This window comes from Elaeis guineensis, chromosome 4 (assembly GCF_000442705.2).
Source record: "Elaeis guineensis isolate ETL-2024a chromosome 4, EG11, whole genome shotgun sequence".
NCBI lineage: Eukaryota > Viridiplantae > Streptophyta > Magnoliopsida > Arecales > Arecaceae > Elaeis > Elaeis guineensis.
The window spans coordinates 17,783,461-17,807,928 of record NC_025996.2 but is presented as its reverse complement, the minus strand read 5'-3'; the positions used below and the strand labels follow the sequence as shown (position 1 = coordinate 17,807,928).

The 24,468-nt window shown below is 37.7% G+C and overlaps 2 protein-coding genes across 5 annotated transcripts in view; both read left to right on the top strand.

The window, feature by feature from the left end:
* The window catches only part of LOC105043609 (oxysterol-binding protein-related protein 2A), a 30,860-nt gene extending 27,387 nt beyond the window's left edge, over nucleotides 1–3,473 (top strand). For 2 of the 4 annotated variants that reach the window (XM_010921203.4, XM_019850284.3), the window contains exons 6-11: nucleotides 1,243–1,410; nucleotides 1,700–1,840; nucleotides 1,915–2,145; nucleotides 2,251–2,364; nucleotides 3,012–3,207; nucleotides 3,288–3,473. In XM_010921203.4, coding sequence (XP_010919505.1) covers nucleotides 1,243–1,410; nucleotides 1,700–1,840; nucleotides 1,915–2,145; nucleotides 2,251–2,364; nucleotides 3,012–3,182 — 825 coding nt within the window. In that variant the 3' untranslated portion in view covers nucleotides 3,183–3,207; nucleotides 3,288–3,473. Of the gene's footprint in view, nucleotides 1–1,242; nucleotides 1,411–1,699; nucleotides 1,841–1,914; nucleotides 2,146–2,218; nucleotides 2,365–3,011; nucleotides 3,208–3,287 lie in introns of those variants that run through there. The other 2 variants (XM_010921205.4, XR_003800667.2) reach the window with 2 other exon arrangements.
* Nucleotides 3,474–15,846: 12,373 nt separating this feature from the next.
* Nucleotides 15,847–23,226, top strand: LOC105043611 (vesicle-associated protein 1-3). Its single transcript, XM_010921207.4, is given in 9 exon segments — nucleotides 15,847–16,098; nucleotides 16,405–16,475; nucleotides 16,599–16,680; nucleotides 16,795–16,910; nucleotides 17,005–17,160; nucleotides 17,304–17,348; nucleotides 18,745–18,822; nucleotides 22,827–22,899; nucleotides 22,902–23,226. Coding segments are annotated over 9 exon segments (720 nt in total). The 5' UTR covers nucleotides 15,847–16,046; the 3' UTR covers nucleotides 22,949–23,226.
* Nucleotides 23,227–24,468: the final 1,242 nt, after the last annotated feature.

Genomic DNA, 24,468 nt, shown 5'->3' with positions numbered 1-24,468 from the left:
TTTTTTTTTTGAAGTATGCTATGTTGATATTATTATATGGAGTCATGGTCTATTAGTTTGAATGATAATTAAATAATAAAATTTGTGGATGCTAATGCTGCATTTAAATTGTGTACTATGTCAGGTGGATAACCCACTATGCTTCATCGATATTCTTTTACATATATACACAGAAAAATACATATTTGTTGTCATATCTTAGCTGTATCATATCCTATTTCTAAAGATTTATCATATTAGCATATCGGTTTCATGTTGTCTTCCATGCATCATGGTACACATGTTGCTAGAAGTGCTACAATAACCTAGAGACCAAGAATCATATGTTTTGGAGGTCCTGAACATATGCATCGAGCAGGTGTGTAAGGATTTTTCAGTCAAGATGCCCTATCATATATTTTCATGCATTAGAGTATTTGGTAAATTCTATTTTGCGCCCAACTTGATGCGACTTAAAAGACCACTAAAACATATGATTTTTGGTCTCTAGTATTTTAATAGTTGGCCTAGCCTTGATTATCACTGTAGAACCAGTGACTGGTACATAATTGATTTTTGAACCATTGATATTTTACAAAAGATTTAGATCATTTGATGTACAATTTGTAGTCTAGCTCTGCACACGTACTTGTCCAATTCAGATTTTTGTAGCTACATCTTTTGATCCTATGTCTGGGAATTTGCAAAACCTGCCACTCTGTAGTAGTGCCACAATGGCACCCATACCTGAGTGCAAGCAATATATCTTGATTATGATAACATCCACAACCCATTAGAGCAGATAAATAGGTTACTTTTTTCCCACATTAAGTGAACTCTTAAGACATAAATTTTGTAATCTTGAAAAATCCTTCTGTTAATTGTAACATCTCCAGCATGATTCTACTTCTCTTTCTGTCCTGGTGAAAATGGCTTAATTGCAACAACCAATGTCCCGGAGTCATTACATTGTTGTAGCTTTTATATTATTCTATCATGGTATCCTCTTTGACCATTTTATAAATGGGTTCTGTCGGTTCAAGCAATGTTGCTTTTATTTGACTATTTACGCAAACCATCTGAGTGTTACATGATGGCTGATATGCATTCACCTTTTGAAATTTTGCACTTGACATTTTTCTGCCTCATTCCAAATCACTGGTCAGCAGGCATCATGCCCTTTTAACTCTATGTATCAATTGTCTGGAATTTTCATAAAGATCTCCTTTTGGGATATAAGCTTTTGACTATTGCACATAATAGGTTAGCCACCACCCAATGCTCATTGCCTGCCATTGTGAAGGCAAAGGTTGGAAATTCTGGGGCGACAGCAATCTCAGGAGTAAATTTTGGGGGCAAACTATTCAGCTAGATCCTGTTGGTGTCTTGACCCTGAAATTTGATGATGGTGAAATTTTTCAATGGAGTAAGGTATGCAGTGTAAACATATATAATTATATACACGAGTCCACATTCATCTCCAATAAAATTTACTCTTCAGCCATGTCCCCATGCACATGAACACACATAAATAGACACATGCACGTGTGCACATTCACATGCATTTGCACAAATGCGCATGCACGTGCGTGCACACACACAGCGAGAGAGAGAGAGAGAGAGAGAGAGAGAGAGAGAGAGAGAGATTGATCTACCATCTCTGCAACTATCTGTTTCCTCTTTACTCCAACCAAGTTGATCTTTTTGTTTCCTTTGTTAGGTCACGACGACCATTTATAACCTCATCCTTGGTAAAGTGTACTGTAACCACCATGGAACAATGAACATACTGGGCAACTGGCAATATTCATGTAAACTGAAGTTCAAAGATCAATCTTTCCTTGAACGCAACCCACGTCAGGTAAGAAAATAGATCCTTATTAGTGTCTGATGTTGACTTGTTTGCGAAGTCTGAGGTCTAACCGTTCCACACAGGTGCAAGGCTTTATTGAGGATGTCAATAGCACTAAAGTTGCTACTTTGAAGGGAAAATGGGATGACAGCATGTACTACACGATAGATGATGATATGTTCAAGACCAAGAGTTGTATTTCAACACAAAATGCTACCTTATTGTGGCAAAGGAGTAAGCCTCCTGCTAATCCCACTCGGTATAACTTGTCATCATTTGCAATTATGCTGAATGAGCTAACATCAGAACTCCAGGTAGATGTGACATGAAATCAACTTATTACCTTCTACTTTTTTTACTCTCATTCATTTCTATTTTCTGGTATAGTTCTGATCCCAAATATTTGGTCACGGATTAAGGAGAAACTTCCACCTACGGATTCAAGACTTCGACCAGACCAGAGGTACTTAGAAAACGGGGAGTATGAAAAGGCAAATGCAGAGAAGCAGCGATTGGAAAGAAGGCAGCGCATGGTATTCCCTAAGTCTCTCTTTTCATGATTTTTTCCCCTCTTTTTTGGGCCTCAACGACTAGTGTCCACACATGTGCATGCACATTGTATCTTAGATTTTTTGAGAGTCCTTATATCTTTGTGGAGAAAGACAAATCATTGTAGTTTAGTGTGGTAATTTCCGAGATAGCTAAGGTTGTGTAGTTGGGACAAAGGCTTGATTGTTTTGGCATGGTAATTCCTGAGATTGAAGTTCTATTCATTGAAAAGCTAAATTCTGTTGGCTTTTTTTCAATAAAAAAAATCCTTAGCATTTTGCCTTGCGTTTGTGTATTTCATTCACTATAAGGTATTTGAGAATTAGTGCTCGTCTGGCTCTATCATATCTGTACCCAACTTATCAAGATCCTGCAACTCCACCATAGGTTGAGTCATTGTGGAAACCACTTATTGTTGTATACAAGGTGACCATCAAGTCATCTACATGGAGAAAATAATATGGGTAGAGATATTTCTTTCAAACCATGTTGACCTTTGATGACATGATCACCTCCAAGAATCTGCGGTTGATGTCCATGTTTCTTTGATTGTTTTTAAAAAATGGTTAGCTAAGTTCTGTGTGTGTCTTGCACGTCAGTGCTGATACTTGGTGCTGTTCTCTTTGTGCAGTCAAGAAAGTTACAGGAGAATGGATGGAAACCTAGATGGTTCAGGAAGGATAGTGAGAATGGCTCATTTTGCTACGTGGGTGGATATTGGGAAGCAAGGAAGCAGAAGAAATGGGATGATTGCCCGGATATATTTGGTGAATTTTCTGAAGGTCAGAATGTTATCCCCTAGTAATTAAAGAAAACCAAGTTATCAGGTAAGTATTTCAGTGGATTACATAGCTACTATACTCCTTTGTGGTGAAGCTATTTACTTACACAGGCAATGAAATTGCAGATGCCTTGTAGAGCAATGAGATCGCTGATCGTCCACTTATATATAACATCAACCAATTATTCTTTTATTGTTTTTTTTTTTCTTGTGTTATTCATGAGATGGACGTGGTACTTTGCTGATGATTTATAGGTTGTGCAAGCAATCAATGGCAATCTTTAGAAAGCAGTTCTCTCAGTTTTCCTGTAATTATTACAATTTTTTGCCATTAATTGTATTCAGTGTTCTTCAGTCATAGATATGTGAAAGACTTGTTGGTGTTTCTCATCGAGCTAGATAGTCAATTAAAAACTTGTCAATTTGATTCTCAATGGAATTGTATATAATGTGGTTGAGTCTTGAGTGGCTTGAATCTGCACTAAGGATGGTAATGAGTTGGATATGTGTCGGATTGGTTCATACTTGTATTTGTCTTGCAAGTAAAAATCCCATATATAGCCTGTATTCGTCTCGGATCGAATTAAATCGAATTCATATAAATAATACAAAATTATTATATTTTTAAAAAGAGATATATATTAAGATTATATTGGATCAGATTTATGTTGGGACGTACTATTATCCATATCTGATTTGATTTTATTTTGAATAATTTTTTTTAAAATTTATATCCGTTCCGGGTTTCAATTGAGTCGGATAAAATTTGCCTCATTCAGATTGGGTTGGATCGGATATTTAGTGGATCGGTTCAAATTACCGCCTTTAATGTGTATCAAGGCTCACTCTGAACTCATCCCTTGATGAAATCAATGACTCTCCACGGAGATGTTGTATATCAAAGTTCATCTTTTCCCTTCATGTTTGTTTGTACTGTGTTTGGCGTCTAATCAAACTAGTGTCAAAGTAGAAAGCATAATAATTATGTTCCTTTAATTTTTTCATAAACATGCTGTATATTATTTGGGGCCAGAAATTTATCATTATCAACAATCGAAGCATCAAACTTTAACAGAGAGATCTGTGCATGGTATAAACTTTGTCAAAACATCACTTGCATTAGATGATTGCACACGTGATGTTATAGTCTACCTAAATCATGGGACGAATGGCTAATAGCCTTTTCTCCTTGCATGAGATCAGGATCAAACATTATTTTGGTTAATAAAATGCTACTTGGGGTATAAATTGGAAGTTTTCTACCTATTACCACCTCGTTATTGTTATGTTACCGTCAGCATATAATAAAGAGTGGCCCCCGTTACCAGAAAAAGAAAAAAAGAAAAAAAGAAAAAAAGAAAAAAAAACGTCGCACCATGTCTTGCCAGGGATGCAGTTTGATTGGTTTGGTCGGGCCAAGCTCAACCAAATCTTACCCAAATTGCTTCACAGTAAGGATTTAAGCTCAAATCCTCATTTAGAGTAGAGATGTGGGTACGTTTGATTTGCGATTGGGATGTATTGGAATGATTATATTCCTTGGTATTAGATTTGATAATTACATCTGATCCAGATGGAATATGATTCTAATGGGTTGGTTTGGTTAACGTGTTGGTTGGATTTTGATTCGATCCGAATCCGATAAATTTATATCTCAGATTAAATCGGGTTTGGATAGTAGCTATCACGACCTATTATCTAATTCGCATCCAATCGGATCTTATGTATATATATTATTTAAATATGGGTTGGTTGTATGAAATATGGGCTTTATGGCCTTTAGACTTAGTTAAGATCTCAAGAGCTGAAGAATGGTAGTGGACTATTTGTCAATGCTTCTATTTTCATCTAGAAAATCTCATTTAGATGGAGCAGGTATCCGATCAGATAACTCGATACCCAATCGGATAGGATATGGATAAAGAAATTGTTGACCCGTCGGGTCATGGGTCGGGTTCGAGTCAAAATACGAGGATATTAGATCGGGTTCGGGTCGATTCAAATCCGCACCCAACCCAACCCATTGCCAAGTCTACTTGACATATTTGGGGTATGCTTGGTTGGGAGATTTGGGCTCTGGAATAGGAATGAATGACTCCCATTTCAGCTGTTTATTTGGGGATAGTTTTATTCCTGTTCTCAAGGAAAATGAAACATGTCCCAATCTCTTAGAATTCAATCTATACTCTCCCTTAATGTTCAAAGCTTATTTTGATTTCGGTTATGAACCAAACATGTTGGGAAGTAGGGCCGCTCCGAATCCCATTTCAAGCATTTTGATTCTGATTTCAACTCTAATTGCAAACCAAATATATTCTTAATTCATGATTGGAGTTGAAATCGGAATAAGATTTGAATATTAGGGGAGAGTCGGAATTGGACTTTGAAAAATTGAAGCATTTTTCTCAAAAATTAGAATAGGAACATGACTCCCACCAACCAAATTACTAAAATAAAAATCACTTATTTCTATTATCATTTTAGAGTCTAAATGTTTAGTTTTCTTCAATCAAATATGTCTTTAATTTAAGAAAATAAATTTTATCGTATGCTAGGAATGCATGCACGGTAGTTGACAGCATCTGCATGAGATATGTTTGAATAAGATAATAACCCATTGCCCTCGGAAAGGTAAGATGATAATTTCTCCTGCAGATGACCCTTTGATCATTCATATCTATTAAAATGAAGGCATCAGCGTCTGTCTACCACGTGTTTATTTTCTCCGTCCGTTATGTGCTTGGAAAGAAATAAAAAAACGATGGTATTCCAGAGAGTCCAAAGGGAAAAGAAGAGAAGAGATCATTGAATCTGAATTGAAAGGGATCGAGAAGGAGTGGTCCGCGATGGTGATGTCAATGGCGAGATTGGGGCTCCGAGCGGCGGACACCACCGCCTTTCGTGGAGGAGTGAAGAGCGGCTCCTGTCCTGTTATTCGCAACAAGTAGAGCTTCTCCGCCGCGATATCCATGTCGAGATCGGGGCTTCGAGCGACGACTGTCTTTCATAGAGGTGCGAAGAGCCGCTCCCATCCTGTTATTCCCAACAAGCAAAGCTTCTCCGCCTCCGCTTACCATGACGATGCCTGTTTGTTTCCCCAATCCCGATCTCTTTCTTCTTCTTCTTCTTTTATTCTTCTGCTTCTGGATTATAGTATTAAGGTTTAGGTTTGGGTTGTTTGATATCATGGCTTTTTGTTCCATTTCTTCAGATGAGACCGTGAAATGGGAGAAGATTACATACGCTGGAATTGTAACCTCACCATTTTGTCCATCTATAACCTCTCTACGGGCTATCCTCACCATTCTAACCCCCCAATAGTGATTTTTCTGATCATTTTTATCCTAATTTAGTCTGCTATGTGAAAGTTTTTTTTTTTTTTGCTGTAATTTGTATGCATATCTGCATATAATTCTGATATTTTTTGTATAATTTATTTTGATTATATTATAAAATTTATTTTTGGTAACGAGGCTTTATGATTGGGGTGGAAGGTGATGTGGTATATATATTTTACGATTCTTTGTATGATGGATAACGTAAGGCGGATTTTGTTTTCATTCCTGTAATTTATTTGTTTATTAAAATAATTATGTTTTAGAGCTGAGGTTGCAGAATTTGACCAGAAGTCTTATTATCCATGGTAATGACGGTGTTGCCGGTGTTGGGCTGACCGGCGAGGAGGATGGCGTGGCTGGCAAACTTAGTCTCATGGATAAGTTGGAGGATGAGGCCATCAGTCTTGCAGATGGATTGTTAGTCGATCATCCCTCGAGATGGTGCAGACTCTAAAGTGGAGTCGAGTTTGAGATTATGGATGTGCAAGTGGCATTGATATGCTCGATTCGGATGAGGTTCCACCTCTCCTGGAGCATTTTGAGCTTCACCATGGCAACAAAAAGAAGAAAAAAAAAGCTTCAAAGACAAAGAACAAAACAGGAAAGAATAAATGTTAATATGAAAAAATGACAAAGACTTTAGAAAAAGACAGGCAACAAAAAGTCCGCAGGGAATTTCAAATTAAAAAAAATATAAAATAATTTATAAATAAATTATAATTCATATTATGTATAAAATATATTTTTTATTATTTTAGTTATTATAAAAAATATATAAATATATATTAATGAATTAATAAATAAAATATTTTTTTAAGAAAAAAACATATTCTGGCATGGGGTTATAAGCTAGTGTTACATGGTCATGATTATTTTCAGTTATGGCGCGGATCTACTTAATTTTTATGCAGGTGCAGTCTGTAGACATGGCTATCCATGCACATGCAGACATTACTCATCCAAAGCAGATCTTACACTTGCATGGGACATGTTTGAATATGATAATTACTCATTGTCCTTCAGGAAGGAAAAAAATGACCATTAGTGTGAAATAGCCTTTTGATCCTATGTTATATGAATATTTGTTTTGTCGTAGCCTGGATCCACTTTGGTTTTATGCAGGTGTAGTCTATGGTACATGGTGTGCGCACGCACGAGAGAGAGATGGATATTTGTCACTTCCGATCCGAGATTGTGAATCGAGGATCATGGCAACCGCGCATACTTATGAAGAACTCTCTCCATAAGCATGCAAGGCATCTCATCACGATATCAATGCATCACAGTGGAATAAATTTAAATAATTATTATTCAATCTTAATTCAAGTAATTAAATCAAATGTCTTACGTCCAATAAAATTTTACTAACAATAAAACAATAGGTCTAAGTTCAATGAAGTTGACAATGCTAAATCTCGCCTCTAAAAGCTCTGTCCCAATATTTCTTCCCACGCTCGAAATTAATTATCTGAATTTGAAAAATAGAAAGAAATGTAATGAGCTAGACACCCATTAAGTAACAAATATCTCAACTAGATAATTCATATATTATATAATCTTCAAGAATAATGTTGCAAATAAACATAAGAGTATATTTCATGCTGATTTAATACAAATCAAATATTTTCAAATATCACATATAATATAATCATAAATCCGATTCGATTCAAAACACTCGTAACTTAACAGCCTTGACTATGACCAACGTTTAACCCTCATTGGCGGGGTCCACAGAATACCAGCCACAACCCCCACTGGCAGGGTCCACAAATACCAGCGCACAACCCCCACTGCAGGGTCCACAAACACCAGCGCACAACCCCACTGGCAGGGTCCACTGAGTACCAACGTATAATCCCATTGGCGGGGCCCATGAAACATAGTTAGCTGAGAGCATAAATCCGATCTGTATCAAAACACTTTGTACCATAATATATCATAATTTTTTCACTGAACATGTGCATAAATCGATATACCATAATATTTCAAAAGCACTTTTCTTTCAAAATATAATTTCATAAATCATACATAATTTAGAGAATAATTATTTATTTTCAGAATAAATATGGAATATCTCGAGAAGATGATTCATTACTTACCTTTCACGGAGCACTGATTGAACAGATCGACTAACTTCTAGGAGATTCTTCCGTGCCTATTATCCAAAATTATTTTTTTCATTAATTTTAATTTAAAATTCAATCTAAACAAATTCCAAATCAAAATCTCACTTAAAATCAGACTCTTCCCTAAACTCGATCAAAATCATCAGATGAAGCCTTCCACTACGCTAATCTAGAGGAATAACTTCAGAGAGAGAGAAATCCATCAAGAGAGAGAAACAACATAGAGAGAGAAAGTAGAGAGAGAAAGTCCAATTTCAGAGAGAGAAAGTCAGGGTTTAGACTAAAAGAAGAGAGAGAAAGTAAGGTTCATTTTATTTATTTATTTATTTATTATATATATATATGTGTATATATATATATTTTATTATTATTATTTTTTTTTCTTTTCTTTTCTTTTCTTTTTTCTTCTTTTTCTTCGGGCTCCTTCCAGGCCGAACAGGGGACGCAGTCCCCTCCTTGTGCCGGGCCGTTCAGGCCACGACCGCCGGGCGGAGGCCGGCGGCAGAGGGGGCCACTCCTCCGGTCACGGAGGAGCATGGCCGACGATCGATTATGATCGTCGGCGCCAGAAAATTCACGGAAAAAAGAGATCAAAACAGAGGTCCCTTTTTCCGACCGAAAATCGGCGACTCCCGTTGCCGGCAGCCGCGCACAAGGGCACGGGAGGAAGGGGAAGGAAGAGGGGAAGAGAAAGGAAACTCATCTCGACCTCCGTGACCTCGTCGGTGAGCAGTCACGACGAGAACAAGGCGGGTGTCGCGGCTCTAATTCGAGAAAATGGAGAGAAAGAGAGGGGAAGAGGGCCGATGATCGGCTTCAAGGGAAAGGGAAGGTCTTTTTATAGAGGACCTTGGACTCCGAGAGGTCCTAGGATTCCGATCTCGCCGGATCTCACCAGAGAAGAAGACTCCTATCGGGAGTCTTCTTCCCGATTTTTCCTCTGTTTTTTTTTTTTTTGGGCTTGGGTCTCGACGGTATGGGCTTGGGCTAGGTTTTGGGCTTTGACATTCTTCACCCCTAAAAAAAAATTTCGTCCTCGAAATTTTTCATACCTGTCACCAGTGTATTGGAAGCCTGTGCATTCTGTTGAGTAAGCGCATAAACTCTTCCTGGATTTTAGAAATCTGTCCACCACCCTTATGTTGTCCTTCATGAGTTCTTTGGCCAACTTGATTTTCAGTATTTAGCGGGCAGCTAGCAATTTTATGATCCATCTGACCACATTTGAAACAAGCACCTGTATTCCAATAGCAATCCTTGTCTGCATGATTTTTGCCACATCTGGAGCACGGCTCACCATCAATCTGTTGAGTCTTATTGTCTACTGCTCCCTTAGCTGATCTTTTGATATTTTTATTATTCTGCCCTTGTGTATCATTTGATTTTGCTCTCTTTCTTTGCTTTCTTTCTCTTTCCATACGTTCTTCATTGACTTCTCTTTCAATTATCAGTGCTTTGTTTATCACATCTGCATAAGTTATCAATTCATATGGAACCACTTGTTTTTGAATCTCATTCTCAGTCCCATCTCAAACTTGTGAACACGTTCTTGCTCACCATCCACTAATCTCGAGCAAATTTTGCTAACTCTGTAAATTTTGCTTCATATTCAGTCACACTCATACCCTTTTGCTTCAAATAAATAAACTCTTGCTCTTTCTGGATCCTTATACTCGAGAAAATATTGATCGTAGAATGCAACCCGAAATCTTTCTAGGTAAGTATTTCACCGTTTGTTCATGCTTACGCTGTAGTCGCTGACACCAGTTGTATGCTTTTCCTTATAGTAAATAAGCTGCATATCGAATCTTTTCTTCATCAAGACACTCTTGGACAGTGAAGCCTTCTCATCTCCATTATCCAGTTATCAGCCTCCAAAGGTTCAGTAGTCCCCTTGAAAGCTGGAGGAGCAAGCTTTTTAAATTCTGAAATGTTGTTCCGTTGTACTGGTTGCTCTCCATGTTGTGGTGGTGGATGCTGATGTTGTTGTGTATCTCGTTGTATCTGCTGTTGTTCAAGTATTTGCTGCTGTATTTGTTGTGTGCTTGTACTATTCTGATTAGGATCTGCATTAACTGAGCCATATCTGGTTCTTGACGTGCTCTCGAAGTACTCCATTAGGATCTACGACTCCCTCCTCCTGAGGGGTGCCACTGATCAGATGGGGAGTGCTATCATCCCGTGGTTGTGATGTCTCTCTTGCAATTCCTTGAGTAGTTCTTGTCATTCTACGGGGAGGCATGGTAACCTTGTAGTAGTAAAACCTTATTAGATTCATTTATCTATTTGTTAGGATAGATTTATTATGATGCTCATACTTTAACGTCCCAATATTCCTAATGTTTACCCACCTACACTCATACTATGTCAAATTCTATGTGTCATAATTTATCCACTTATGATCTGATACCATATTAATTGTCACACCCCCGACCCGAGATTGTGAATCGAGGATCATGGCAACCGCCGCATACTTATGAAGAACTCTCTCCATAAGCATGCAAGGCATCTCATCACGATATCAATACATCACAGCGGAATAAATTCAAATAATTATTATTCAATCTTAATTTAAGTAATTAAATCAAATGTCTTACATCCAATAAAATTTTACTAACAATAAAAAATAGGTCTAAGTTCAATGAAGTTGACAATGCTAAATCTCACCTCTAAAAACTCTGTCCTAATATTTCTTTCCATGCTCGAAATTAATTATCTGAATCTGAAAAATAGAAAGAAAGGTAATGAGTTAGACAGCCCAGTAAGTAACAAATATCTCAACTAGATAATTCAGATATTATATAATCTTCAAGAATAATGTTGCAAATAAACATAAGAGTATATTTCATGCTGATTTAATACAAATCAAATATTTTAAATATTCACATATAATGTAATCATAAATTCGATTCGATTCAAAACACTCGTAACTCAACAGCCTTGACTATAACAACGTTTAACCCCATTGACGGGATCCACAGAATACCAGCGCACAACCTCCACTGGCAGGTCCACAAATACCAGCGCACAACCCCCACTGGCAGGGTCCACAAACATCAGCGCACAACCCCCACTGGCAGGTCCACTGAGTACCAACGTATAATCTCCATTGCGGGGCCCACTGAAACATAGTTAGGCTGAGAGCATAAATCCGATCTGTATCAAAACACTTTGTACCATAATATATCATAATTTTTTCACTGAATATGTGCATAAATCGACGTACCATAATATTTCAAAAGCACTTTTCTTTCAAAACATAATTTCATAAATCATGCATAATTTCAGAGAATAATTATTTATTTTCAGAATAAATATGAATATTTCGAGAAGATGATTCATTACTTACCTTTCACGGAGCACTGATTGAACAGATCGACTAACTTCTAGGAGATTCTTCCATGCCTATTATCTAAAATTATATTTTTACATTAATTTTAATTCAAAATTCAATCTAAACAAATCTCAAATCAAAACCTCACTTAAAATAGACTCTTCCCTAAACTCGATCAAAATATCAGATGAAGCCTTCCACTACGCTAATCCTAGAGGAATAACTTTAGAGAGAGAGAAATCCATCAAGAGAGAGAAAAATCTAGAGAGAAAAAATTTAGAGAGAGAAAGTCCAATTCCAGAGAGAAGAGAGAGAAAATCAAGGGTTCAGACTGAAAGAAGAGAGAGAAAGTAAGGGTTCATTTTATTTATTTATTTATTTATTATTATATATATATGTGTATATATATATTTTTTATTATTATTATTTATTTATTTTTCTTTTCTTTTCTTTTTTTTTTTCTTCTTTTTCTTCGGGCTCCTTCCAGGCCGAACAGGGGAGGCAGTCCCCTCCTTGTGCCGGGCCGTTCAGGCCACGGCCGCCGCGGGGAGGCCGGCGGCAGAGGAGGGCCACTCCCCGGTCACGGAGGAGCATGGCCGGCGATCGCAATCGATGCCGGCGCTGAAAAATTCACGGGAAAAAGAGACCAAAACAAAGTCCCTTTTTTCGATCGGAAATCGGGACTCCCGTCGCCGGCAGCCGCGTACAAGGGCACGGGAGGAAGGGGAAGAAGAGGGGAAGAGAAAGGAAACTCACCTCGACCTCCGGTGATCTCGTCGGTGAGCAGTCACGGCGAGAACAAGGCGGGTGTCCGCGGCTCTAATTCGAGAAAATCGAGAGAAAGAGAGGGAAGAAGGCCGATGATCGGCTTCAAGGAAAGGAAGGTCTTTTTATAGAGGACCCTAGGACTCCGAGAGGTCCTAGGATTCTGATCTCGTTCGGGTCTCGCCGGAGAAGAAGACTCCTATCGGGAGTCTTCTTCCCAGTTTTTCCTCTGTTTTTTTTTTTTTTTTTTTTTTTTTTTGAGCTTGGGTCTCGATGGTATGGGCTTGGGTTGGGCTAGGTTTTGGGCTATGACAGTACTCATGTAGGATGTGCGCCTTTTGGAAGGGAGGGTAAAATATCTCTCTTTATTTCCTCTTATTTTGTGATGCAAGATGGATTCCGGTTCCGTTCCACTAATTTCTGATTGGCAGTCAGGTTGGACATAATGAGTAAGCAAATATATATAATTTCTGGGGACAAATCTGAATTTTATTACTGAAGCATTCTTCTTATTACCCAAAAAAAGGTAGAGCATTGTTATTGACCAGAAAGAGAGAATTCATTCACCTCTTAAAAAAATAATACTAGCTATGATAATCAACAAAACCCTAACCTCATTGTAAAGGAAGAAAATTTACAATCTAGTTTTTGCCAAACCTCTTAGGACTTTCAGTTTACTTGGTTCCACTGTTATAAGGGGGATCATGGTGGTTGAGGGTGCTAAATGGTGCAGTTGGTCAGGTAATTTGATGTTTGTATCGCTGATGTGTTCAAATCCAACCTTTACGTGATTTTTGACCATGTTTTCTCCCATCTTAATTCTCAAATAAAAGAGATCATGGCAATTCGAATTTCTTAGCTGGCTATACATCTTGAAGATTGGGTTTATTCAAGCTAGAAATGCATAGCTAGAGATAGATTCTTTCACCATTTAACGCATCAGATGCTTGGACTGCAATACTGACCTCCCTTTCTTAAAAGATACTACTTGGTGGAGGGAAATGTGCATATAATTTGGAGCTCACTAACTAAGGGCTCCTAAAAGAAGGGTTAAATTGGTTGATAACTATCCTACTAGTCGGACTTTGTCGAGCATGTACTACTTAGAGTTTCATGTTTTTCTCCATTTGTTTACTAAGGTAAAAAATCTTGATGTCATCACTTTTCTTTCATTGCTTATTGTTACGCTACTCGCTACTCGCATATTAATTTTTTTTCATTGCTTATTGTTACACTACTCGCAATATTAAATTCTTGAAGTTTATTTGTCATGTACATTTAATAGAAGAGATTAATGCCCTAGTGATCTTTCCATAATTACTTGAATCCACCTCCAATCAATTTATGATACAAGATCATCCACATGTGGTGAAGAAGCTTAAAAATTATTTATATCATGAACATTTAGTATCATATCATATTGGCCATCTATCTGAAACTAAAAATAATTTTAGTCTCCAATTGCTCAGAAAACTATTTGCATGCTTCTTAGTCTTCTTAATTATCATGAAAATAAATAGTTGAAAAATCGCTAACACCTTAGTTGAGAGAGAAGAATAGGAGAGAAGAAAAAAAAGAAAAAAAAAAAAGAAAAAAAAGAGGGAATACAAATCCCCTCAAATCTACAAATTTTTTCTCCTCCAAATCGAATGGAATTAGAGAGAAAGAAATTGAGAATTAGTGAATCTTTTATAATTTCATCTTACTCTTTTAATGATAAGAACGAAATTAATATTATATTCAATCTTAAGGCTTATTTCAAGTATCTTATCTAAGCCTCCCATTAGATTGAAACTCCCGTGGATGAAAAAAATTAATGAAAATAAAAAGAAAGATGAAAAAAATTAAAAAATAAGATCTTTTTTTTATTTCTTTCTTGAGTTTGTTAGGTTCCTTTCAAAAGTATAATAATAAAAGAAGATTATGATATTTTTTTTTCTTCTTTGCTTCCAATTAAGAAGAGAATTTTTTTTTCTTTCTTCAAACTTTCAATCAAAAGAAAAGAGATATACTTTCTTTTCTTTTCTCTTCTCTCCTTACTAATATTTTTTTTCTTTCCCAAACTCCTAACCAAGGCGTAAAAGCTGCAGTGGTTAAGGTGTCAAGGTCTTGAGCTAACCAATAGGTGGGTTAGCCGCCAACATAATTATGTTTAAGTTAAAGTAAACAAGCATTTCATCAAAAAAATAAAAAAAAATTAATACCAGTTCCAGAACATCTTAAATTCCAAAATCCATTCTTTTGAGAATTTTTTGAATTTCAATATTGTCACATTAATACATATCGATGAACTAAAAGGCATTGAGTAGCTAATCTCTCGTATACACGATGTTCTTAAAAAGAAAAAAAAATTAAATAAGCTTCTCATTAGAATTATCCAAAAAAAACTTAGGAGCATGCAAAGCGGCCACGAAGTTGACCTCTAAGATTGTATGAGATACATTATCAAGTCTTAGTATTATTAGAATTTTTTTTTTAAAAAAAATGTTGGTCTATATTAAGTTAGTTTGAGCTTTAGATTCAATGTATTTGAATTTATTTTCTAAATGAAAGTGAGAGATAGTGATGATTTAATCTTTTAGTGGGAGATGGTTGTTGTCACACGATTGATCCTTGGATCAAAATTTTTACAAAAATCTCAACCTTGTGCGGCATTGGACCACCCTTCTAGTCAGCAGCGAGGGTCTAACAGTTGTCCTACAGCCAAAGAGAGAGTACATGGTTTTTGACAAGAGTTGCACGAAAAGGGACGTTAGAAGATGCCTGAGAGGCCCTTTGAGGGGAGAGAGGCTTTGTGAGAAGGGGGCTGAACTTATTGTTTCGATTACGTATATATGTATTTATTTATTTTGTTATGGTTATTTGATTTAATTGATGATTGCTGAATCCTATATGGACATATTTGACCTACGTTCCGTTCTACAAAACTGAACGTACGTTGTTTAAATATTGGCTGAATGGCTCCTTTGTTGGGATGTGCCGAAGAGCAAATCCGGCAAGTCGGTCAGGGAATCTACTCTCCCGTGGTCTGGATTGCGGGTGCCGTTAAACATCGACGGATATCGATCTAAACCATGGGCATTTTCGTCATTCCAACTGAAGCTATGAAGGTTTAAAGCACCCACGTCTTCTCCACTGCCCGAGAGAAGGGCTCCCCAAGATCTCGATTGTTCGTCCAAAGCAGATAAAAACAAGCACTATAATTAAAATATATAAAAGATAAAAGAGCAACGAAAAGTTCCTCTCGCTCGCTCGCCATCGATCTCGACGGAAGCAAGAGGAGAACCCTCGAGCTCTCCGCTGGCAGACGCGATCTGGGATCATGAGCGGCATAGGGCTTCTTAAAATCAAACCCTCGGATCTCAAATTCCCATGTAAGTTTACTCCTTAACCCATTCTCGATCCTTTTCTTTTCTGTTTATCCTCTCTTTCGAGATCAGAAAAACTTCTTGATCCCTAGCAATCGGTGCTCCGAGCTTTGATCACTCTCCCTTGCCAAGAACCCATATGTTGATCTTGTTGTAGTTGTGATTTTAGGGTGAGGAAGTTCTTTAAATTGGCAGTGCATTCTTGACTGGGTGTTGATTTTTTTTTTTTTTTTTTTGAACGTTTGAAATATTTTTGCTATCACTGGGTTGTTTTTCTGATGATATGATCGCCACTATGTCTGTCTCGAAAAGTTGAACTCAAGAAGCCGATCACTTGCTGCATGCAACTGACCAACAAGACCGATCGGTATGTCGCCTTCAAGGTAATTCTCTTGATTTTTTTTTTTTAAACTTATTCTTTTCTTTAAATATTTTCTTCCTTTTATTGGTGTTATTATTGTAAAGATCTATATTTGGAATGCGTTATACTTCCTTTCTTTGTTTAGGTTAAAACAACCAATCCGAAGAAGTATTGCGTGCGCCCCAACATGGGAATCATTTTGCCCCATATGACATGTAGTGTCACAGGTGAAAGCATGTTTTCAACTGGATTCTATGATTTCAACAACCATAAATCGCAAATGTATTGCTTCAATTGGAGCCTAATTTCGCTTCTTCCTACGTCCGTTGTTGGTCTATTAGTCCAGATGCAAGCTCAAAATGAAGCACCTCCTGACAACCAATGCAGGGACAAGTTCCTTATTCAGAGTGTTGTGGCCGCAGATGGAGCGGCAACCAAGGACATAACCCCTGAAATGGTGGCTAGATTATACGGGTTCACAATTTTTGTTGAACTTTGACTTTCTATAGTTTGGGATTATTGTGATTTTATTGAATTTGTTGAATTGTTAGTTCAATAAGGCACCTGATAAGGTAGTTGACGAGTTTAAGCTGCGGGTTGTTTATATTCCTGCTAATCCTCCCTCACCAGTTCCTGAGGAACCAGAAGAGGGATGGTCCCCAAGGACATTAGATAAAGGAACCCAAACTTCATCCTCGTTCGACAATGTAAGTAATTGCCGTGCAGTTTTGTTCTTTATTTTCCAAGTAATCACTTTCTCTTGCATTTCAATTTTTTTAGCTATATGTAATTTATCTGTGTGCTCTTCATGTTTGGGATTTCTACTGAATGCTAATGAAAATGATTTCAGCTATCAAATTCTCATGAAGAACCATCAAAGGGAAAATCTCCAGAGGTGTTTTTTATTCTCATTTTGTTCAGTTGATTTTGTTTAGAGAATTTTTTAGTTTCACCTGTTGTAGGAAACATATTCGCATTTTCTTGTTTGCTTTACATTGAGTAGACATCTGCAATTTGGTGAAAATAGGATTGCTAAATGTTTTGGTGTAAACATTTTGAAAACCTTCAAAATTGTCTTTCGTAATTCCTCAAGCAGCAAACTAAGGTTGTCCACGCTCGATGCACTATCCTGGAATTTTAGGTTCGCAGATTCTGAAGGCTTTCTTCCCAATTGTTTTTCTCTCACATAATCTTTCTAGCTATTTTGCAAAGAATATGTTGAACTCTCGGCTGATGCATGGTGGAATACACTGTCATATAACTATTGTCAAATACTTCCCAGAGTTTCCTATTGATATTCTTCCACTCTGCATCATGCATGTCTTTTGGTTTGAGTCATCTCCTTATTAGGGGCATATAGATCTTTGCTTACAAAATATCTTCCATGTGTGCACAAGGTCTTTGCTTTTGGATATCTTACAACATATAGTTTCTGATGATGGGGCCATACAAACCCTACAAGTGACTAAGGGCTTTTTCAATTTCTTCTCCCAATCGCCTCTCTCTCTTGCTTTGACTAGGAAACATGAGGAGGGTGGTGGAGGCTTAGCACAAAGAGAGAAGGGGCGGGGCTGCATGAGGATGGCCGCTTGCCTATCTCTTTATTCTTTTTTTTTTTTTTTTTAAAATTTGAAAAGCATATCACTGACTTGCTCTTTTCATTACTCTTTTGTTTCAAGTTTTCACTTTCCAATGTCAAAGTTGTAGTTTGTCACATATGAGATTATTTAAATTAAATTAAGGGACATGGAGCAAACTTCTATTTTATGTGCCACTTTTCAATGTTATTACTTGTCTCCGTCTACCCTTTTCTTTGAGTACATGTCATGCTCTCTATTTAATAATCAATCACAGAATCCCATTTTTGAGGTCCCATTCACACCGATCCAAGGAACCACAAATTTTCTAGAAAAGCTTGTATCAGTAAACCATGGATGTAGAGTTTTAAATGTGTGCATCTAGAGAGCAATTTACCAGAATTCCATTCCAACTATTTTTTATGTTTGACTTAGATTGGCCTTTTTTTTTTCAACCTTGATAGTCCTTTTTCCTTTCATGTTTTTTTGTCTTTTAATTTCATTGTTAGAGTTTTTTTAATTGAATAGTTGATTGGGCAAGTGATCTGATCAGAACAGTAACTTGATTTGTTAGCTGAATTACTGTATTCCGTCCACTGTCAAGCTAAGAAGATCCGCTGTTACATGCTGTTGTAACTTTTTATTAGTACTTGAAAGGTTGGCACGGTGATATTTACCTGTTTCAATGTTTTCTTTTCCCCTCTTTAATCCTAGGCACTAACCATGATTTCCAAGTTAACCAAGGAGAAAAGTGATGCTATTCAGCAAAATCAGGAACTCCGACAAGAGCTGGTATGTTTACACAGTTTCTTTTGATGGAACCTTCATTTCCTTATATTAGGGAATCTATGCATATTTAAAATGTATTAGCCTGAAAGGTTAGTCAGATATAAATTGAAGTCTTTCTGCTGATTTCAAGATCTTCCGTTTTCATTTCCGTTTTCCTTTTCTTATGCACGATAGATCATCATCTTGAGACCTTTATTCCCATTATAATCCACAATTTTGGTTCATAGCCTACTGCCATGACTTGTACATCATTGCTCTTCTTAGTCTTTTTTTACATTGTAACTATCCCGCATGAGAACACATAATGAATTATCTTTCTATAGCACAATTATGATTCTTTAATGGTAATAGTTCCGTTCCTTGATATGTCACAAAGGTTCAACAGGAAAGGGGAAAGGAATAAGTAAATGGAGGCAACACAAATGATCAGCTTCCACAAGAATTAAGAAAATGATCAGTTAGAACACTGGGGCAATTACTAGCATGACTTTTGTGATCATCCCTTAACTAAAGATTTTAACAAGTTCAATATCCTTACGATGGATATACAGCTTAGTGATGTAATTACCAAGGAAATTTGTTGTGTAACTTATGTCCAATTTTTCTACATGTTTTTGGCACCTTCAGACCAGAAACTAAATCAACTTCTTAAAAGAAATATTAACGAGATAACAGCTCGCTCTTTTCTGTCTGGTTGGTGTTTAAAAACAACTTTACATGATTTCCTCTATTGTTTCTTAACTTTCTATGGTATCAAAGCATGAAATCACTATTTCTATTCCTTCTCAACATATTGGGAGGTTCAACATGAGACACTTCTTGTTAACCAATTGTCACTGTTGAACTGAATTGTCTTCAACTTCTCCCTTTACAATAGTTGATCCCACCCTTGCATCCCAGCCTAGAGCCTCGGCAACCTCAATGGCAGTCAAGCCACACAGCAATTTCCAGAGCATCCATGTTGGTCTGGTCAGCTTGCATGCAAGTTAGGCAGCAAGCAAGTTGGATGGGTTTGGTCCATGTGGGTGGAAATGGATGATAGAAAAAAGTCTTGAACGGTGAATGGTAGTAGTGCAGTGGTCATTGACAAGAATAGGTTTTCTTTTTCGCCTGTTGTGTTTTCCCCTGCGTTCTTCTATCTTCGTCCCTTCTGCTTTTCTGCCTCTAACTTTCCACCATTTCTTCAGCAACCCTCTTACCTCTCCATCTCATCTTCTCATTCCAGTTTTCTATTTTTTTTTTATGTCTTGTTTTATTTATAAATGCTGTTTAGTTAGTAGCTGCATGGGTACTGGCTCAGATCGTAGCATAATGCTTTGCCATGATGTTTTTATGGGTTGCTTGTGCCTCAATCTTGTTTTATGCAAAGCACATTTCCTTGCTATTATCTATGTCATTGCTCCTGTCCATTAAGCTTTGTTCTGTTGAAAGCACACTCATCAGTGTACTGCCAGAATTCATTGGTGAGCAATAGAGCATGTTGGAAGACAGAATTGATGGGTAGTTGCCGCTGATGGAAAATGTCAAGACTCCTCAAGAACCAAATCGACCAAAGTGTATAAAAAGCAGTAGGGACGAAGACCTTTGCAAAGAATTTGAATTGGGAGTGGTAACGAGGAAGACCTTGGATAGAAGTCAGCTCACAAAATATGAGTGATGATACTGTTCCATTAAAGCCAAACTCCTCTTACATTTCTGCAATTAAAGAAGAGGTGATCTAGTGGTTTAATATCCTGATTTCATCTTTAGATACTGGATTACCAATGCTCCTAGAGTTCAATGCTAACGATGGCAGTTTTTCCCAAGCCAACTTCCAAAGAAAACAAAGTGTCCTGTCATGATTTTTCACTTTTAATACTGAATTTAAATTAGGCTTATCATGACTTACTACTGGGAGCATGAGATGGCACCTCCTCCACTTTGATTCTTCACCTCCTAATCTCTCCCCAACGTAAAACATCATCACCTCAAATGGATGTGGGAACCTGCAAAATTTGATGGATCGGTGTGGTGAGAAAGAACTCAGCAATAATTTGAGAATTCAATTCACCACTATCATGGAGTAACGTACCAACAGTTGTCAAGCGATTCAACATTGTTAGCAAATAGACATTTGTCACAAAGGAGTGGAGGAGAACCAGGGCTGGGTGACTGTGTTAATAGCTGTACCTTAACCAAAAACCCATATAAAATGATCTTGAAGAAGCCTTCTCATTTCTTCAATAGGATTCCATAAAAGTGAGCTACTTGAAGGTAGAACATAGGAGTGCCACTCTCCATTAAAGCTGCATCTGAGAATCAAGACTCTGAAGGTGGCTTTCCAAGATTGTGGCATGTTTCTGGTTCTCATAAAGTGCTTAACGCATTGCTGATGTCCTGTTTGACTATGCCTCAATAAGCTTTGTAAAAACCAAGGGGAGAACCATCAGGGCTGGTCTCTATCAGATGCCATGGTTCAGAGAGCTGCTTCAACCTCATCTTTTCCAACCTCACGACAGCAGTGGTATTGATCCGCAATTGATAGAACATTTGGCACAGGAGAATCCAGTGGGATGCAATTAACTTATTAAACCTGCCCGCTAGTGTAAAAGTTACAACTCATCCTTAGTATTCTGATCTTCATCAATGGTTTCTCCTGAGGCTCTGATGATGGCACAAATTCTGTTACTTTGCTGCTTGATTCCGGTGGTTTTGTTAAAAAAGCTTGTTAGCTGAAAATCTTGTTCTGTGTTTTCTCGATTTTTCTTGACGTTTCACATGCAGGATCTATTTTCTTCAAGTAGTGTGCTTTCGATGAACATTACCGGTCCAACCATTTCACAGGGCAAGCTCTTGGGTTAGCCAATGCGGTATCACTTTTTATCAACATGACATCAATTGGGTCCACAATAACTAACATGTAAAACATCTTTTTGTGCCCACGTGATGCCATGCTAATGAGAAAATATGAATGACCTCGTTATCCTTTAGAGTCTGCCCCATAAAGCGATCCGTAAATGTATCTGTAGTTCAATTTGCAATTTGGCTTTTTTCTATTTAGCCAGGCTCAACTTAATCAGCAAGCACTCCATCAACGCTTGAGCTTCTGGAAGCCAGATCTTCAGTACAGTTTTATTAGGATGCAATGAAGGGACCAATAGGGATGTTGGCATTTGCTATATGCCCATGAAGAACAGATAAGTGTGTTTGGTGCTTGTAATAAATTGCAGAGTTAAATAATTAATGTACTGCCATGAGAGACTATTTAGTCATAAGTTTTGACTTCATATTATTTTTTGGGATTTCGTCTAATGAAAAAGGTTTAAGCACATAAAGTGGACGTGGAACTGATGAAGTGTCAGATAGGAGTTTCTGTATCACTTACAGTAGTGGTGGAGACTGCCAAAAGGTAGAATTTTGTGCAGTTAAAAAGTCTCAATGTCTTCTTGGGCTGAAAGGTTCAATTTGGTTTAAGAGGAGGGATGCTCCAGCATTTTCTAGGGATTAAACCTTCGTGGACAGAATGGACAAGAAAATGGAAGTGTAGTGTGGGTACCATTGTCTCTGTTGGACCCTTGATGATATCCCGTTATGCACAAGGAATGTTTGGACAGAGAGAGAGAGTGTGATGTTAAGCATTCCTTTCATTATCTAGGAGTAGATATCTCTTTGCGTGTCTGGAAGATCAGGTTTAACAGGCCTTGTCGTGTGTCCTGAACTTGAGTTTGTGACACCAGTTTTTGTATATAGTGAGTAACAATATTCAGCAGACCATGGAGTATATTATTCACATGTTCATGAATGATGATTTTGATTCCATGATACTATCATAATCTTCCGCGATTGTAGGTAGCAGTGATGCCATTATTTGTTGTTGAATTGGGTGATAAACATAGCAATGATACTATCTATTAATTTTTTTTAATACTGAATTCCACTCGTGTTCATCTGATACTTACACTTGATTCTCAATTTTTGCTTCTTTTTCCCTGAATTCCAAATAACAAATAGCCAAATTTTGTCTCCAGTTTTCATTGCAGGAGCTGGTTAAGAAACAAAGAAATTTACATCGCAGGGGTTTCTCAGTAATGTTTGCGGCAGTTGTGCTTTCTTGGGTGTTCTGTTCGGGTATACCATCAAGAAGGGTTAGAAGAAAAATATGAACTCACACAAATTACACCAGAAGTGTGGTCTAAGGTAAGAGCTTCATTTGTGTGTCTCATACGGGGAGAAAAGAGGGAGGAGGAGAAAGAAGGGTTTATTTTTGGGGCAATTCATTGCATTTGAAGAGGAAAAGGTTTTTCCATCTTTGCACAATTTTGTGATTAAATTCTTGGATTGTATTTGGAATTTAAATCCTCGACTTGATTCTAAATTTTAAACAAAGCATTTAGGAATACATAGAACCAGCGATGGTCATTGTTTGCACGTTCAAAAGAATTGCCTTGCTATGGAACTATAAAAGAGGTATGAATGTTTGATGGGAAAACAAATTAACATAGATTAGAAAAATTAATTATTACACATGCAGCGAGCAACTCCAGAAGAACAATCAGACATGCAATGTAATGAAATTATGTCATTTGAAAAATGATAATAATAGGGAACCAAGGAAAATGCTACATTCAGGTCTTCTCAAATTAAAATAAACAACAAAATAACGATGAGAAACATGAAAGAGTATAAAAAAACACAGAAACAAAAGAAAAAAAAAGGGGAACGCAGAAAAGATTGATCATAAGGTCTATCAAGTTGGCACAAGGAAAACTTTCTCCTCCACCCTGCTGAAGTTAGCGGCCAACCCTATCACCATTGCAGCCAGTGCCACTGCTGCGCTTATAAAACCACACGGCAGGCTGCCAAGCCTGCACCTTTTCCTCTGCTGCTCGCCCATGTCTTCTTCACTCCTCTCTGAACTCACAACTTCTTCTTCAATCCTCTCCGTACTCATAACTTCAATCTTGTTTGACATGGGAACAAAATATTCCGGTTCCGGCACACAGTCATCATCTTCTACCATGTCGTTGAAGCATGAATGAGTGCATGAACACACTGAAAGATCATCAACATGGTCTTCCGGCGGCACCCCAGAATCAACCCAACTGTGGAAGGCATCCTCAAGGGCCGCCAGCCTTCTGGCAATGTGAGGAAGATGGTGAGGGGTTCCGTGAGCGTTGGACTCCATCTCGGCCGCATGCAATGTCTTAAGGAAACCAATCCTTGCCACTATCTCATCATAGAATTCACTCTTATCCTCCTTGTTGGCTGCATGGAAGAATAATTCGTTTAGAATGGATTCGAGTTCATCCAGCTTCTTCTGGAGAACTGCGTAGGGTCGTTCCATGGCCGGCCTCCTCTTCATGCCTTACTGTTGGATGGTTTCTTCTTGGGTTGATATGTTTGGATGGTGTTGGTCTTTGGAGGGGATCGGTTACTGATTCTATGAAGGGGTGGGTCGTGTATCATATAACCGCACTCTTGGGTCCGAGAAATCGCGACGTTTAAAACCTCGTGCGTGGCGGCATTTGGGTTGTACCATCGTGGGATAGGTTACTGCCTTGCATGTATGTGCCCTCGTACGTTTCGATTTCTACGTGCTAATTAAGCCTTTGGGTCTTTATTGAGATGAGGAACATAACTTCGGTTTCCTATTCTGCCAGTCCTTTCTAT